This window comes from Pyrgilauda ruficollis, unplaced genomic scaffold (assembly GCF_017590135.1).
Source record: "Pyrgilauda ruficollis isolate IOZ18807 unplaced genomic scaffold, ASM1759013v1 scaffold41, whole genome shotgun sequence".
Lineage (NCBI taxonomy): Eukaryota > Metazoa > Chordata > Aves > Passeriformes > Passeridae > Pyrgilauda > Pyrgilauda ruficollis.
This window is the reverse complement of record NW_024525601.1, coordinates 3,286,117-3,299,910: the sequence shown is the minus strand read 5'-3', so window position 1 is coordinate 3,299,910 and position 13,794 is coordinate 3,286,117. Positions and strand designations below refer to the sequence as shown.

Here is a 13,794-nt window from a genome sequence, read left to right as displayed (position 1 = left end):
TGCTTATTTTCAGTTTAAAAGAGGAGATTGATACCTTGTTTTTCTAACTCTATAGGAGGTCAGAAGCCAATAGAAGTTGAAATCTCAAGAGCGCTGACTGTGTTTTAGTCTCAGTGTTTTCTTTCTTTAAACAATTGAAAGCGTTCCAAAGAATGTGTTACTTCTATTCCTGAAGAACAATTCAGCACAATTTACTTTTGCATGTGACCAGTACCTTCTAGGTATTTCAAATATTAAGAATGGTTTGGTAGGAATAGCATATACACATATGAACCACTTGTGCCAGCAGCTCGAGTCTGTTGTAATATTTAAGAGTTCTTGATTGCTGTAATGTATATTGTTGTAACTAAGGTGATAGAGCACTCTTTGCAGGTAACACAGGGTATGTGCCTAACAGGTGTATGATTTAACCTGCCAGCAAACTGGCAACAAGATGTATTTTAAGAGTTACTTGTACTGTATAAACAGATTTATTCTCCAGAGATGCACATATACTTTAAAAAGACCAACCTTTTTTTCAGGTCCCTTTACAGATGTAGTAACTACAAATCTTAAACTACGAAATCCATCAGATAGAAAAGTATGCTTCAAAGTGAAGACCACAGCACCTCGTCGATACTGCGTGAGGCCAAACAGTGGAATTATTGATCCAGGATCATCTGTAATTGTTTCAGGTAAAAATAAATATATGCAGTTGTAGGTTAAGTGTTTTTGAGGCCTTTGATGCAGTTCCCTAATGCTTGATACTAAAGGCTGTTTGAAGTATGTCAGCTTTTTAAAACCTTTTTATTTTAAAATAAAAAGGATTCCCCTTGTTAGTGGGATGGCAGCTTGATGTAGAGCTGCAATGATACAAAAATCTTCCATGTAGAAATACTTGCCTTTGTTGCATTTATTTGTGGCTCCCTAAAAGGAGGAAAAACAAGTTGAAAATGGGCAGTGACATTAACAGTACCTTTGCCTCAGACTACTATGTTCATGTTTGTATCCTGAAGTAGAGCATTTCTTGGCTGCTCTGATGTGCTTTCAGTGTAACATTTCATAGTTCATTGCATTTAATAAAAAATTGGTTTGCAGTTGTATCTAGTTGTTTTTCTCAAGAAAATGGGAAAACAAGATACTAGTCTGCAGATTGGGTAAATGATTTTTGTAGGTCATTCTTCTGACCATTTTGTGGTAGAATCTCTAGGATAAGGGGAATTCAGGTTGTAGATATCACAGGCAATACAGGTGTGAGCTCCTAGATCTCCTAGATCTAGAAAACTGATTATTTTAGAACCCTTGGAGACCTCTATGGCAAAGCAAAAGGGAAATAAGGTAGCAGTCCTCAGAGCTTTTCAGATCCACATTCTTACACCCTTTGGGAAGTTTAAAAGAAACTGGAGAACTATCTTCAGGTGTTGTGTTCAAATACTGCAAAGAAGAACGCAAGACAAGTTTATGATTGATTAAAACCTTAGAGTAACTTTGCTTGTAGGAGTTTTCTAATCTAATATGATCTGTAGAATGGGGCCCTTTAAAACTTCATTATTGCTTACCATGGGCAGTCCAGCATCTGGACTCGTGGTACTTATTCACTGACTTGGGGATGAAAGATTATTTTACTGAGAATTCATTTAAGATTCAAATAGTCAAAAACTTCTTTATTTCCACCTTCAACTCCAATTTACAGCCATTTTGCCGTAGCTGTGTGTTTGATCTGGTATCTGGGATTTTTCCGCTGGGTAGTTCAATATCACAATCAAGATCTCGCTGGCATTTCTCTTCAGGGAATTGAATAGATTGAGGGATTACATCCTGTGTGTTTTCATAGTTATAAATCATCTTTTTAAAGCTTTAAATATTTTGGTTTTTTAAATGAGTTACTGGAGCTGTAATCGGTATTGTGGCTTCAGGATCTCCAATAAAGGGAAACATGTCACACTGCTTGAGTCTTCAGTTGGCATGGCAGGAAGTCTTTGATGTGCCTATTTCTGTATTACTGGATTCTCATGCAGTTATTCAGCTGCAGTGACCTCAAGATGTTTTCAAGTGCCATTGTTTAGTTACAGTGATTCCACAGTGCTTTTCAGAACTAAGTTCTCTTCCCCACAGTGTCAGCTTCATATTTTTGTTTTTAGGCATATAATTTATTTTGGGTCATTTGCTAAGATAAGTGCACAGATTATTTTTCTAGTGACCCACTTTATCTCATCAGTCTCTCAGCTGAATGTTTTCAGTGCTGAGTCATCTTTCATATGATTAAAAATAGATTTCTCTCATATTGTTGTGCAGAGAGAAATAACTGTAGGATAGTGTGTGTTGAAGCTCTTATGTTCAAAACTGAATGTTGTGGTAGTGTTAGCTGTCTTCAGCCTGTTTAATGCATCGTGCTGATTCAGAGCCAAGCCAGTTTTTAAATTCATTGTTGGAAATGTGATTTGACAGTCATTTTATGGAAGTCCACTGACATTTTTTAATCATTTATTACTTTTCAACTATGAATCACTAAGTAACCTTCAGCCATAGTTTTTCTTTTTTTTTTCCGAAAATACCAATTCCGTAAGAGCTGTTTTTCTTTACGTTGATACCCTAAATTTACTATTTATTGTCCTGTCATGTATTGTTTGCTGTTAACTTGTTAACAGCAATTGCTTGTTCTTGGGTTTTTTTCATAATATACCATGTTACTCTTGTTCCTTCACAGCTTGTTACTGTTACTTGTTAATGTTTTTCTGCTTTTGCATTTTTCTAGCTATTTCAGTATCTCTGCCATAGCTATCTCATTGCTGTAAAATAGGTACATATATAGATAACTGTTATAGGACTCCATGTATTTTTTCTTATATTTTTCTGAAACTGCCTCTGCTTCTCTTAATTTTGTATGAAGATACACGGAACTTAAATTCCCATTCTCTGGAAGACAGGTGTATGTACACCGCGAAATAATTTCTCTCCAGTTCACTGCATCCTCATCCTCTGGTAGATCAAGTTGCAAGTCTACTCTCACATACACATATTTAGACGTAAATTTTTTGGGTCTCTTTTACAGGATGTTTGTTCATATTTGTGTATGAAGTGTCTTTTCCTGTAGTAATTACAGAGATAATCATGTCAGCCAAACCAGACTCTGACCTCTCAGTCCCTTTTTCTACAGTGTATGCACTGCCTTTGCATTTTAGCTTTCCATGTCTGTTCAATGAGGACTTAAGTCTAAAGAGGTTACTGAATGTACATGCTTGCTGTAGTGATTAGCTGAAGAATCACAGGGTTTTTCTTTTCCTTTGGAACAGTAATGCTGCAGCCTTTTGACTATGACCCAAATGAGAAGAGTAAACACAAGTTTATGGTACAAACAACCTATGCACCACCAAATATTACAGATATGGAGGCAGTGGTAAGTAAAATTGGATTAAAATGGCTGATGTATTTTTTTCCTTAAAAAATTTGCCTTAACTATAAATGATTCACATTGTTGCAATTCCTTTTTGAAGAAGAATTGGGTTTTCTCTGAACAAATGTGACTTCAAATGTGATTCAGAGTTTTTAATATGAAATACAAGGTCAGTTCTTAGAACTTGCCTGTATTGATTAACATAGAGGTTACTGAATGGAAATAGGAGTGAGTCTAAGGTAAGGTCAGTTCAGTGTTAAAATATGGGCATATTATATCTTATATATGCAGCTAATTTAAAAGGGATAAACAGGTTGAATTTGAAGGAATCAAGAGTATATTCAAACAACAAGCCTGAAGCTGTATGTAAATGGGTTCATGTGGTATGAAAAGTGTTTAAGTGAAATGTTGAATGGGATTGTAATGAATTAAAACATTTTCAAGATGAAGATGTGTCTCCCTACAAGATACCAAGTCCTGGCTAAACACAGCACAAATGATAGATTTATTTTCTATTTTAATAGGGCATATTGTAGCTTCAGTTCTTAGGCTGGGTTGGTCTGATGCAAGATCCATAAAGAAGATATGTAGGTTTGTGCTTGTTCGTTCAGAAGTAAGGTGACTGTTTCTGATTTTACTGGCTGGCAGCAATGGGAATGAAGCCCTCAGTTGTCAGAACATGCCTTTTAGGGTGTATGTGGACTCATGTAAGTATGTCCTGAGGTGGAGGTCAACGTTGCACATGCTTCTGACTTTACAAACTATTTTAAGTAGTGCCTGGGTTCATACAGGTACAATTGGTGTACACTTAAGGCAGAGAAGGAGAGGGGAAACAAAGGATAAAGATGAGATTTTATAAATTGCTGAAATCCAAGAGACCTTTTGGGCTCTGTCCCCTTATATGAAGGCAGGGACTGCCATGATGACATCAATCACTGGAAGCAGTGGAAAACCTAGATTTTGTGAAGCTTTGGAGACATGAGTGTTAACATCTGTCTGCCTTTTTGAACTGGTTTGTTTTTCTTCATATGCTTTAGGAGCTCTTGGTTATGTTTGGTAAATGAAGCATGCCTATTTGGTGAGGATGTAAAAACCAACTTCAGAAATACCTTTCAAATAACTGCTTTCTTAGTCAGTTCAGGGTATACAGTACTGAGAAACAGATCTTGCAGAAAATTGCTAATTGTAGTTAAAAGTTACTATATAACTAATACTGCTGGGAAAAAAAAAAGGCATGTTATGAAAAACCTGAATATTTGAATCTGTAACACCTATAAGGTAACAGGAGGACCTTTTAGAAAAGTTGCTGCAGACTTCAGACCAGTGTCTGAGCCTAAGAATTTAAGGCAACTACATGAAGTGCATGCTTTGAAAGTTAATTGTCAGTTGAGTAGAGAGATTCCAGCATAGTTTAGTTATTTAAATATACTGAGAACCATTAAAATTTAAATGTTTTTTATAAACAGCTTTGAAAAATTCTCTAGGCCCAAATTGTCACATTATATGCAATAAAAGGAGAAGGCAGGTAAAAGTCTAAAATTTGAAGAACTAAAGAAATTTACTCTAGAACACATGTAGAGTCACTAAAAGGTGTCTTTCAGTCTTTTATTTAAAAATCAGTGCTTCCAAGATGTGATGCAAGAGGTACATTTACCAAGGCCATAATAGGGATAGAACTTTCTTCTCAAATTGACTCAGATGCTACTTTTCTCATTGTGTGTTAAGAAACCACTGTATTGTCTCCTCCCTGTTTCATACAAACCTCTGATGGATCCATCCTTGCATTCAGTTTACTCTTTTTCATTTCCAGTCTTGAATAACCATCTCTAGCTTTTGTTACTTCAGAGTCGTGTGTGTGAACAAAAAGCATTGTTCATAAGCAAGTCTGAAAATTGCAGGGAGGGTAAGCATGGTATTCAGCTGTATGGAAGGTCAGTGCTAAGAGCAAGCTCATGAACTGTTGAGATGTTTGCATAAGTCCAGCATGTTAAATAACTGTATTAATTGTTTTCTTAGTGGAAAGAAGCGAAACCTGATGAGTTGATGGACTCCAAATTGAGGTGTGTGTTTGAAATGCCCAACGAAAATGATAAACTGGTAAGTAAGGAATAAAAAACTGTCATACACTGACTGGTAGGATCTCACAGAAATTTCAGGGTTTTTTTTTAACTTACTTGATTTAATGACTAAATGAATCTATGGAATTTGTACTAAATTAGACAGGAGTGGTGTTCAGTATATAACTTTTTAAGGATTCATAGAATCATGGAACAGCCCAGGTTTAAAGGGACCTTGAAATACTGTCTGGTCCAAGATGTAGTCTGAAAGGGAGCACTCTCTCCAACCACATCTTAAAAAACTCCAGCAATGGAGAGCAGTGCCAAAAAACTATATTTTTTGTTATTTTTGTACTTTATAGTTTTCAGCTGCAGTTTTCAGATCTCAGTTTAATCTTGGAGGGAAGGGAATGTAGGGATTTCTTTGTGGTCAGGGTTTTTGGGGTTGGTTTATTGTTTTTTCTTTCTTTTTTGGAAAGGATAATTTGTGAGATGAAGGTGTAAGCTTCCTAAGTGTCTGTTAAACAGTAAAAGTGTAAAGGTTTTTTATTTATTATCATTTTTATAATATAATAAATATGTTATATTTATTAGCATTTATTATCAAGGCACTTAGTTGTCTACTTTCTAGCTTTAATTTTATAAAGTGTGTAATGTAGTGAGAGAAATGTAATGGGTTATACAAAATTTCCTCCTTTTGTGCTTCCTCCTAAGAAACTGTCCCTAGGGACAGAGGAGCTTGTTCTTTAATTAAAAAGTCATCTCTTTTACAGCCACTTTTAAGGGGCTTTAGGCCCTTCTAGGGCCCACTCCTTAAGGCCATTTTTCTTAGAATGCAAGAGCTCTCCATCCTCATGTGTAAGAAATCAAGGAAGGCAGGCTGGAAAATGGCATGGCTGAGCAAGGATCTGCTCCTTGCATTGAGTGAGGAGGCAGTTCACAGCCAGTGGAAGCTGGACTTGTGACTTGGGAAGTACAGGGATATGGTTTAGGGGTGTGTAGGAGTGGGATCAGGGAAACTAAGGCACAGATTAAATGGGATGTGACAAGGGATGTGAAGATAACAAGAAGGGACTCCATAAGTGTGTAGTGTGTTAGAAAACAAAGACAAGGAGAGTGAACCCCCCTGATAAACAAGGAGAAACTGGAGAGGAAGGAGAACTGGTGACAACAAATATGGAGGAGGCTGAGGTACTCACTGACTTCCTTGCCTCAATCTTCACTGGCAGTCAGGCTTGCCAGGTCTTGGGGGTTCTCATGGCTGAAAAGCTGGACATGAACCTACAGTTTGTGCTCACAGTCCAGGAAGCCAATTGCATCTGGGACTGCACCACAAGAAATGTGGCCAGCAGGTGAAGGGAAGAGATTGTCCCTCCTTCTACTCTGCCCTTACGAGACCCCATCTGAAGTCCTGAGTCCATCTCTGGGTTCCCCAGCATAAGAAGCATGTGGGCCGGCTGGAGCACCTCTCCTGTGAAGACAGGCAGAGAGAACTGTAGTTGTTCAGTCTGGAGAAGGCTCCATGGACACCTCATTGCAGCAACTTTTAACACAAGCAGATACTGATAGCCCAAGGGAGAATAATTTTCAACTAAAAGTGGAAAGATTTGGGTTAGATGTTTGGAGGAAATTCTTTGCTCAGGAGGTAGTGAGGCACTGGAACAGGTTTCCAGAGAAGTTGTGGATGTCCCATCCTTGAGGGTGTTCAAGGCTGTGTTGTATCAAGCTTTGAGCAATCTGGTCTGGTGAAAATTGTCCCTGCCTGTAGTGGCGGGGGGGAGGAGGTTGGAACTAGATCTTTGAGGTTCCTTCCCACCCAAACTATTCTATGATTGTGTGATTTTAGCAGAGCTGTGGGAATTAGATTGTTAATTTTAATATTGTTCTTTTCACAGCTTTTTGTGACTCCTCACAATTAGTAATATGTATTTCAGATGCTGTCAGACTTAATTTTCATGTTTGTGCAGCACTTTATTTTCCTTCACTAAAAGGTATTATAAGCACAAAACATTTGTGTCACACATACTTCATAGGAATTGGTGACATGACCTGTTCTGATTTTACTTCCTTTTGTTTCTTAATATTGCAGGATTACTTTCTTGCTTTTATTTCCCCCCCCCCCCCCAAGTTCAAATGCTCTTTGGTGTGTTTTATGCCCTCTTTTGGATGCCTTCTGGGCCAGTGTTAAGCAGCTAAAGTATTAATTTGTGTCTCAGTAGAGTGTAGTACCAGGTAAACAGTGCAATCTCCTCTTACTTTTTTAATACTTGAGCTAATCAGAATTGAACTGTCAGTGTGTCTGTTCAGTTTACTGTAAATATAAACCTCATTGAACTATATTTGTAGCTTCATTGTTTCACTTTTAAGCTGTGGATGATTTTTCTCTAGGTAAGTAAATTCTCAAATCGTTCTTAATGTTTGTAGAATGATATAGATGCAAGCAAATCCGCCCCAGTACTGAACACATCTAAGCAGGATGGACCGATGCCAAAACCACATAGTGTTTCACTTAATGATACTGAAACAAGGAAGCTCGTGGAGGAGTGCAAAAGACTTCAGGCAGAGATTATGAAGCTGACAGATGAAAATCGGCACCTGAGAGTAAGTTCTGTGTCCATGTTTATACTGAAGTTGCTTCACTCTTCTTGATTGAAAGGTCTGGTTTATAATTAGGGCAAAAGATGTATATTCCAGCAAGTAGATAAAGCTGTTAAATGTCAAGATTGATTCATGATATGAGTTTACTGTCCTGTACATAATGTATATTTTGAACTTGTCAGTGATTGAGACTTCGTGGTTGTCATGGAGGAGACATTGAAGCTGCATAATTTTCTTCTTAAATGAAGTGGTTCTATTTAAGGTGATCTTAGTTACTTTAAGTCTAAGTCAAAGCTATTGAATTAGTAGCTTTATAAAAGTGCTTTATTTTTCATTAATGATGAGTGAGATCTAGAGCAGTCACATTTTGTATTACAAACAGCTAGTGAACAAGAGCAATTGTTTGGCCGGAGGAGGTAAGCAAACACTACTTTCTTGTACCTTTATGTAAAGGGGTCATTTCAGTGACTGGTAACTAGTCAATACATGACTTTGTGTCTTTTCTATATATTTGCTTTTGGAAGAGTTCTGACAATTTCATTGGTCATGGTAGCCTTTTAGAGAATCATGAAATAATATATCTCCATGCCTGTTATTCTGATGACATTGGCACTAAACAAAGCAGATGTTTCTCCTTAGCAATAAGGAATTACTGCTATTTAATTTTGACACATATTAAGTAAGAGCAGAATGCTTCATTGGGCCTAGCAAGATTTTTGGTACATTTTTTAAGCAGAGAGACTAGTGAATTATGGTTCCTATTTAAAATATGGTTTTCTATGTTCATGTTTTGGATTTTGGTATGATGTAATGTTGTATGTGTTGAGGGTGTTTTTTAAACTTTATTTAAATACTTACCAGTAAATACGGCCTTTTGAGTTCAGCTTTTACTATCCTAGTGGTATATTTATGGTTTTTTTCCATCTGTGTTTTTTCTTCCCCTCAGGATGAAGGCTTGAGGCTCAGAAAGGTAGCGCACTCGGATAAATCTGGATCACCCACAGCTTTGGCCCTCAGAGATAATGGCTCTAATTCTCTTCCTTCACTTCTTGTTGTAATTGCAGCCATTTTCATTGGATTCTTTCTAGGGAAGTTCATCTTGTAGAAAGAAGGAGTCAGAGAAGCATGCAAAACTGCAGCTTCCTTTTTTTTTTTTTGTTTTGTTTTGTTTTTGTTTATTTTTGTTTTCTCTTGGCCAGAAAAAGGTTTGTTTACCTACCACATCATGGGGTAGTATGGCCCGAGTGGCCGTTCTTGTGTACAGCATCATAACAGGCTTTGCCTTTAATGATCTCGCACGGTTAGAAAACACAATCTGAGAAGACAAACTGTTCAGCTGCTGGACAAAATTGTACATTCAGTCATCAATAGCAGGTATCAGTTGCACAGTCAGTCCTTTATGAAAATTCATAAATAAAGAATTGTTCTTTCTTTCTGTGGTTTTAATAAGAATTCAGAAATTGTTCAGAGTCTTGTAAATGTTATTTTAATAATCCTTTAAAATTTTATCTGTTGCTGTTACCTCTTGACAAATGATTTATTAGATTGCTAATCCCACTCATTCAGGAATATGACAAGAGGTATTCTGGGGGAAATGGTGCCTCTTACTGTGTAAATTTTCTCCTTACCTTACTTTGCTAATATCATGGCAGAATTTCTTTCTTATTCCTTGTGAGGCATTGTTGAGAGTTCTTCATCCTTAACAGTCCTGTCCCATAATATTTAACATGACAAAAGAAATAAAATTGTTAACAGATTTTTCTGCTGGGTAGCCTGTTTGTGTGTGTCGTGCTTTTAGAGGGGATTCTTAACAAGTTCATTGTTCATGGTAATTTGCTACTTGTAACAAATGGCTATTTTGAAGTTTATTTGCTTAAGTCTCTGGCTTTGACTGTTGTACTTGAAGCTTGGGAAAGAAAAAAAAAAGGTTTCCATTCCATTTGTTTAAAAAAGTGGACTGTTTTCTGGCTGCTTTCAGCTACAAAGAGGATGGTTATCAAACTTGGGACAGAATCAATCTGTTTTGGGACAGAATAATTTGGAAATCCAGCAGGTGCAAATGCCAGACATGAATGTTTTCAATACATTAACAATTTGCTTGGATTGTGCAGGAGCGTAATAATCAACCTTCTGTTCCATCTTTGGATCTTCTGGGTGTCTTCCAGGAGTCAGCATTATTCTTTGATTTCTTAAGGGTACTTAATTCACATGTATTAACTTACTCAGTTTATAATTCTGTCTTAGCAGATACTAAAAAATGCAAGTCGAATCATTCAGACACCTGTACTGAATTCCATGATGCAGAAGAGTTGATATTTGCTGAGTTGCTCACCTTTGGCTCAGTTGCTCACCTTTGGGAAATAAAAATCATTTTATGCAACTCTTGGCAGATCTACCTGTTTTAACCATGTATAGCTAAGTTTTAAAAAATGCATTTCTGGGGTCTGAAATGCTTCCCTGCACTTAATCTTATGTCTTGCCTCATCTCTGAATATGTCATAAAAACAAACAGTAGTATTGAAACAAAATATTATCTGTACTTCTGAGTAAGCATAATCCAATACAGGGAATTACTTGTAAACTTGAAAAATTGTGGAAGAGGTATACTCCTGTAAGCAAAATTGTGTATGCTTTTGGACAGCTTGACTTGATGTGGTGCAGCTAAGTGTGTTAGACCTTGGTATATGCACACCTTATGTAGCTGAGAAAAATGTTCTGGGAAAGATGTACGTTATCTTGGTTGCCTTTGATTTCTGCTGCTTTTTTTTTTTTTTTTTTTTAATTCCATCATGTTCTGTCATAGCTCTCTGTGATAAACTTTTTTTATAAAATCTTGCACACGTACAAGGAAGATGATGGAGAAAATGCAAATACTGCTTATCTTTTCACTTAAGCATGCAAGCACTGATGTTTCCAGTTACATGTTCCAGTGTCTGCATTCAAGTCTCCTTCCATCCCAGTGACTGGAAAAAACTGTGTTAAGGTTTCAATTATTTTGGTTCCGCTGGTTCAGAATGGTGTATTTCTTCTGATTTTTTTCTCTAACAGAACATTTTCACATCAAACTTTCATAGCCTGTTCCAAACTGATTACGTGGAAAATAACGAAAGCAATATTGTGCAGGATGTAGTTTGCTTCAGATAGAGCAGTCATTCCTGCGTTGAAGGGAGAAAAAACCACACAAAACCCTCTGGAAGATCTTAAAATGTTTACAGCGTGGTGTGCGGAGGTTTTCAAAGGTGTTAGCACTTAGAGGACTTTAAACCAGAAAAAAAGTCATTGCTCAATGCAGCTGACTCAGGTTTTGATGTCTGGCAGCAGAAATATGGTAAAAGTAATGCTAAAATCAGAATGAAGTAACTTTTTTTCATAAATAAGAAAAAAGTTGATGGTAAAACTTTGGTTGTGGTTTAAGTGATGTTTTCAAGTGTACAGCACTCTTGTAACCCAAGTTCTCAGTAATGCTCTAAGGAGACTGTCTTGGTTTCCCGTAATCCCTTCATAGCTGTATATAAAATGTAATGCTAAAACTATTTTGCTCTCAGGAGTCCCTTTGGATGAGATCAGCTGTATTCAGTGAATTATGTAATATGGATTAAATTGTTTGTCTTTGTTCCTGAAATGGTTAGAACTTCTTGCTTTGTCTGCCTGCTTACTTGTGTATGTAAGCACAGGGATATACAGTCTCTCCACCTGCTCCTGGTGAGATGAGCAGACGGTGATGCCCCTAAAGTCGTGTCAGGGTAAATGCCTAATTTCAGTTAAATACACATTGCAGGTTGCTCTTCTGATTTCTCAAAAGGGCAAGATGATACAAGTATACAATATCAAAGTACTTATTTAAAATTTTCTATGAATATAGCACTTTAAAAAAAGAGTAGTATGGTTCAGGGGAAAAAAATAAACAGCAAACTAGAAGATACAGCTTCTGTAGTAATTCTGGGCACCAAATTTAACCCACTTAAATATATATATATATATATATAAAGTTCATTTAAGAAAAAGTTATTTGTATCAATGCACAAGTTATTTGTGTGTTTCTACTCATTCTCTAAAAGCTGTTGACAGACACTATTGCCCAGGCTTGCATGTTTCTGCTGCTATGTTTGAAGCCAACTTACTTAAAAGAAGCAACCAAACATTAGCTTGGAACTTCATTATCCTCCTGGGAGGAGGGAGGGTGGAGGGAGGAGTTGAAAGGTGACATTTTGCCAAAGGGGAGAAGACAAAGCCAATAAGCAAAACTTATCTTTCAGGCCTTCTTCAAAATTATTAAAGGTTGAAGTGTTAATAAACTATTAAAAATGTAGCGGTGTCCTTTTTATTTTGGAACTTCTCCCTGACTCCATTCTGTGGACTGCTGCTAGAGAAGAGGTGTATCTGGTCCCATGGGCGGTGTTACTGCCCTGCTCTAGGTTCTGCTGGTAAAGGCAAGAGACTGTCTTGGATGAAGAGTCGGTGTTGGAATGAAGAACAGGTGCCTCGATCCAGGCAGCACTGGGGATGCTGATGGGTCTGTCAGATTTATAAGAATCATCTTGACAAATTTTGTTTTTGGGAGTCCACTGGTTTTTACGTGTGAACTGACTTGCTGGAGCAAACACTTGTTTCAGTCTGTAGCAAAAGATGGAATGAGAGCTACGCAGTTATAGAGCAACCCTAATAAATATTGGCTGTAACACTGCAACGCCCTCCAAGTTTGCAGGCGGGATTGAAATTCCGTAGCCTGTCTTTTTAGCTGCATTGCTGTGAAGGTAATAGTTCACTGCCTTGCCTGCTACTCTGGTTCCTGTGGAATGGCTTTGTGGGGGGTGTCCTGGAAGGCCCATCTGTGTGTAGCACTCACGCCTGCTGCACTCACCCAGTAGGGAGCCTCTGTCCTTGCTGATCCTGGGCCTCTGTGGTAGCTTTAGAGTGGTGGCACATTGGAGTGTTGGACAAGAGGGGGAGCTAAGTGCAGGAGTCAGTTTTCACAAGGGTTTGAGCTCCTTCCTGTGGGAAGTACTGAAACTAATGATGATAAAATGAAGTAGGTTATTTCTGGTCCAAATATGTTTCCCAGGGACACTCAAATAGTGTAACCAAGTGTCTGACTGAAATTGGTGTGTTGTGTTTTTCTGTTTCAATGTGTGTTATGTTTGTTGAGGAATTGCTGATTCTGACAGGGCTGCATAAGCAGAGGTAGTGCTGGCGTTGTCGCCTCTTATTTATTTGCCCAGTATGTGACAAGTGATCATGTAGAACAGAGGTCTTGTGCAAAGACAAAACAGTTGATTCTTATCTTTTATCTGGCATTGTCATTACTGCCAGGGGATGGTAAGGTCAGTGTCTGTGCCTCATTTGTTGGAAGAAGGGTTTATGTGTTTGTGTGGTGAACTAGATCTGGAAACTGCTTCGGATGAAATTACTGTTTCATCCACTAGAAATTATGTTTTAACTGAATCCTGGTATAAGCATCTCCACCACAATGCAGTGCCATTTTATTTAAAACTTGGTACCAGTGTATGTAGTGTTGGTAACACTGCCAGCAGGGTATTGAATCCCTGTTAGTACTGCAGCTACTCTCTTGCTGGCAGTGGTGGAAGGCTGATGTTCTCCCTCTTCCTTAGAAAAGACTTAAAAGGATGTTTGTGGTAGCCAGGCAGAGAGTTGTGAGGCAGACAGCGATAATTACAGCAAAGCAGTCTGAGCTCAAGTACTTCAAATAAGTGAAACAGTGATTGAAGGGTGGCTGAAATAGTTATTGTTACCTTTTGAATTGGTTGA

At 37.7% G+C, this 13,794-nt stretch overlaps 1 protein-coding gene across 1 annotated transcript; it reads left to right on the top strand.

The window, feature by feature from the left end:
* Window positions 1-418: 418 nt before the first annotated feature.
* Window positions 419-11,650, top strand: VAPA (VAMP associated protein A). The gene is made up of 5 exons (XM_041477637.1): window positions 419-674; window positions 3,273-3,376; window positions 5,390-5,470; window positions 7,855-8,031; window positions 8,975-11,650. Exons 1-5 carry the CDS (start codon window positions 434-436, stop codon window positions 9,131-9,133), a joined length of 762 nt encoding a protein of 253 aa, XP_041333571.1. The 5' UTR covers window positions 419-433; the 3' UTR covers window positions 9,134-11,650.
* Window positions 11,651-13,794: the final 2,144 nt, after the last annotated feature.

Excerpts from the sequence above, each read along its gene's own strand:
- VAPA (XM_041477637.1), top strand. The coding sequence starts at position 434 with ATGTATTTTAAGAGTTACTTGTACTGTATAAACAGATTTATTCTCCAG. Across the intron at positions 675-3,272 it reads ATCATCTGTAATTGTTTCAG|TAATGCTGCAGCCTTTTGAC; the intron begins GTAAAAATAAAT and ends CCTTTGGAACAG. Across the intron at positions 3,377-5,389 it reads TTACAGATATGGAGGCAGTG|TGGAAAGAAGCGAAACCTGA; the intron begins GTAAGTAAAATT and ends TTGTTTTCTTAG.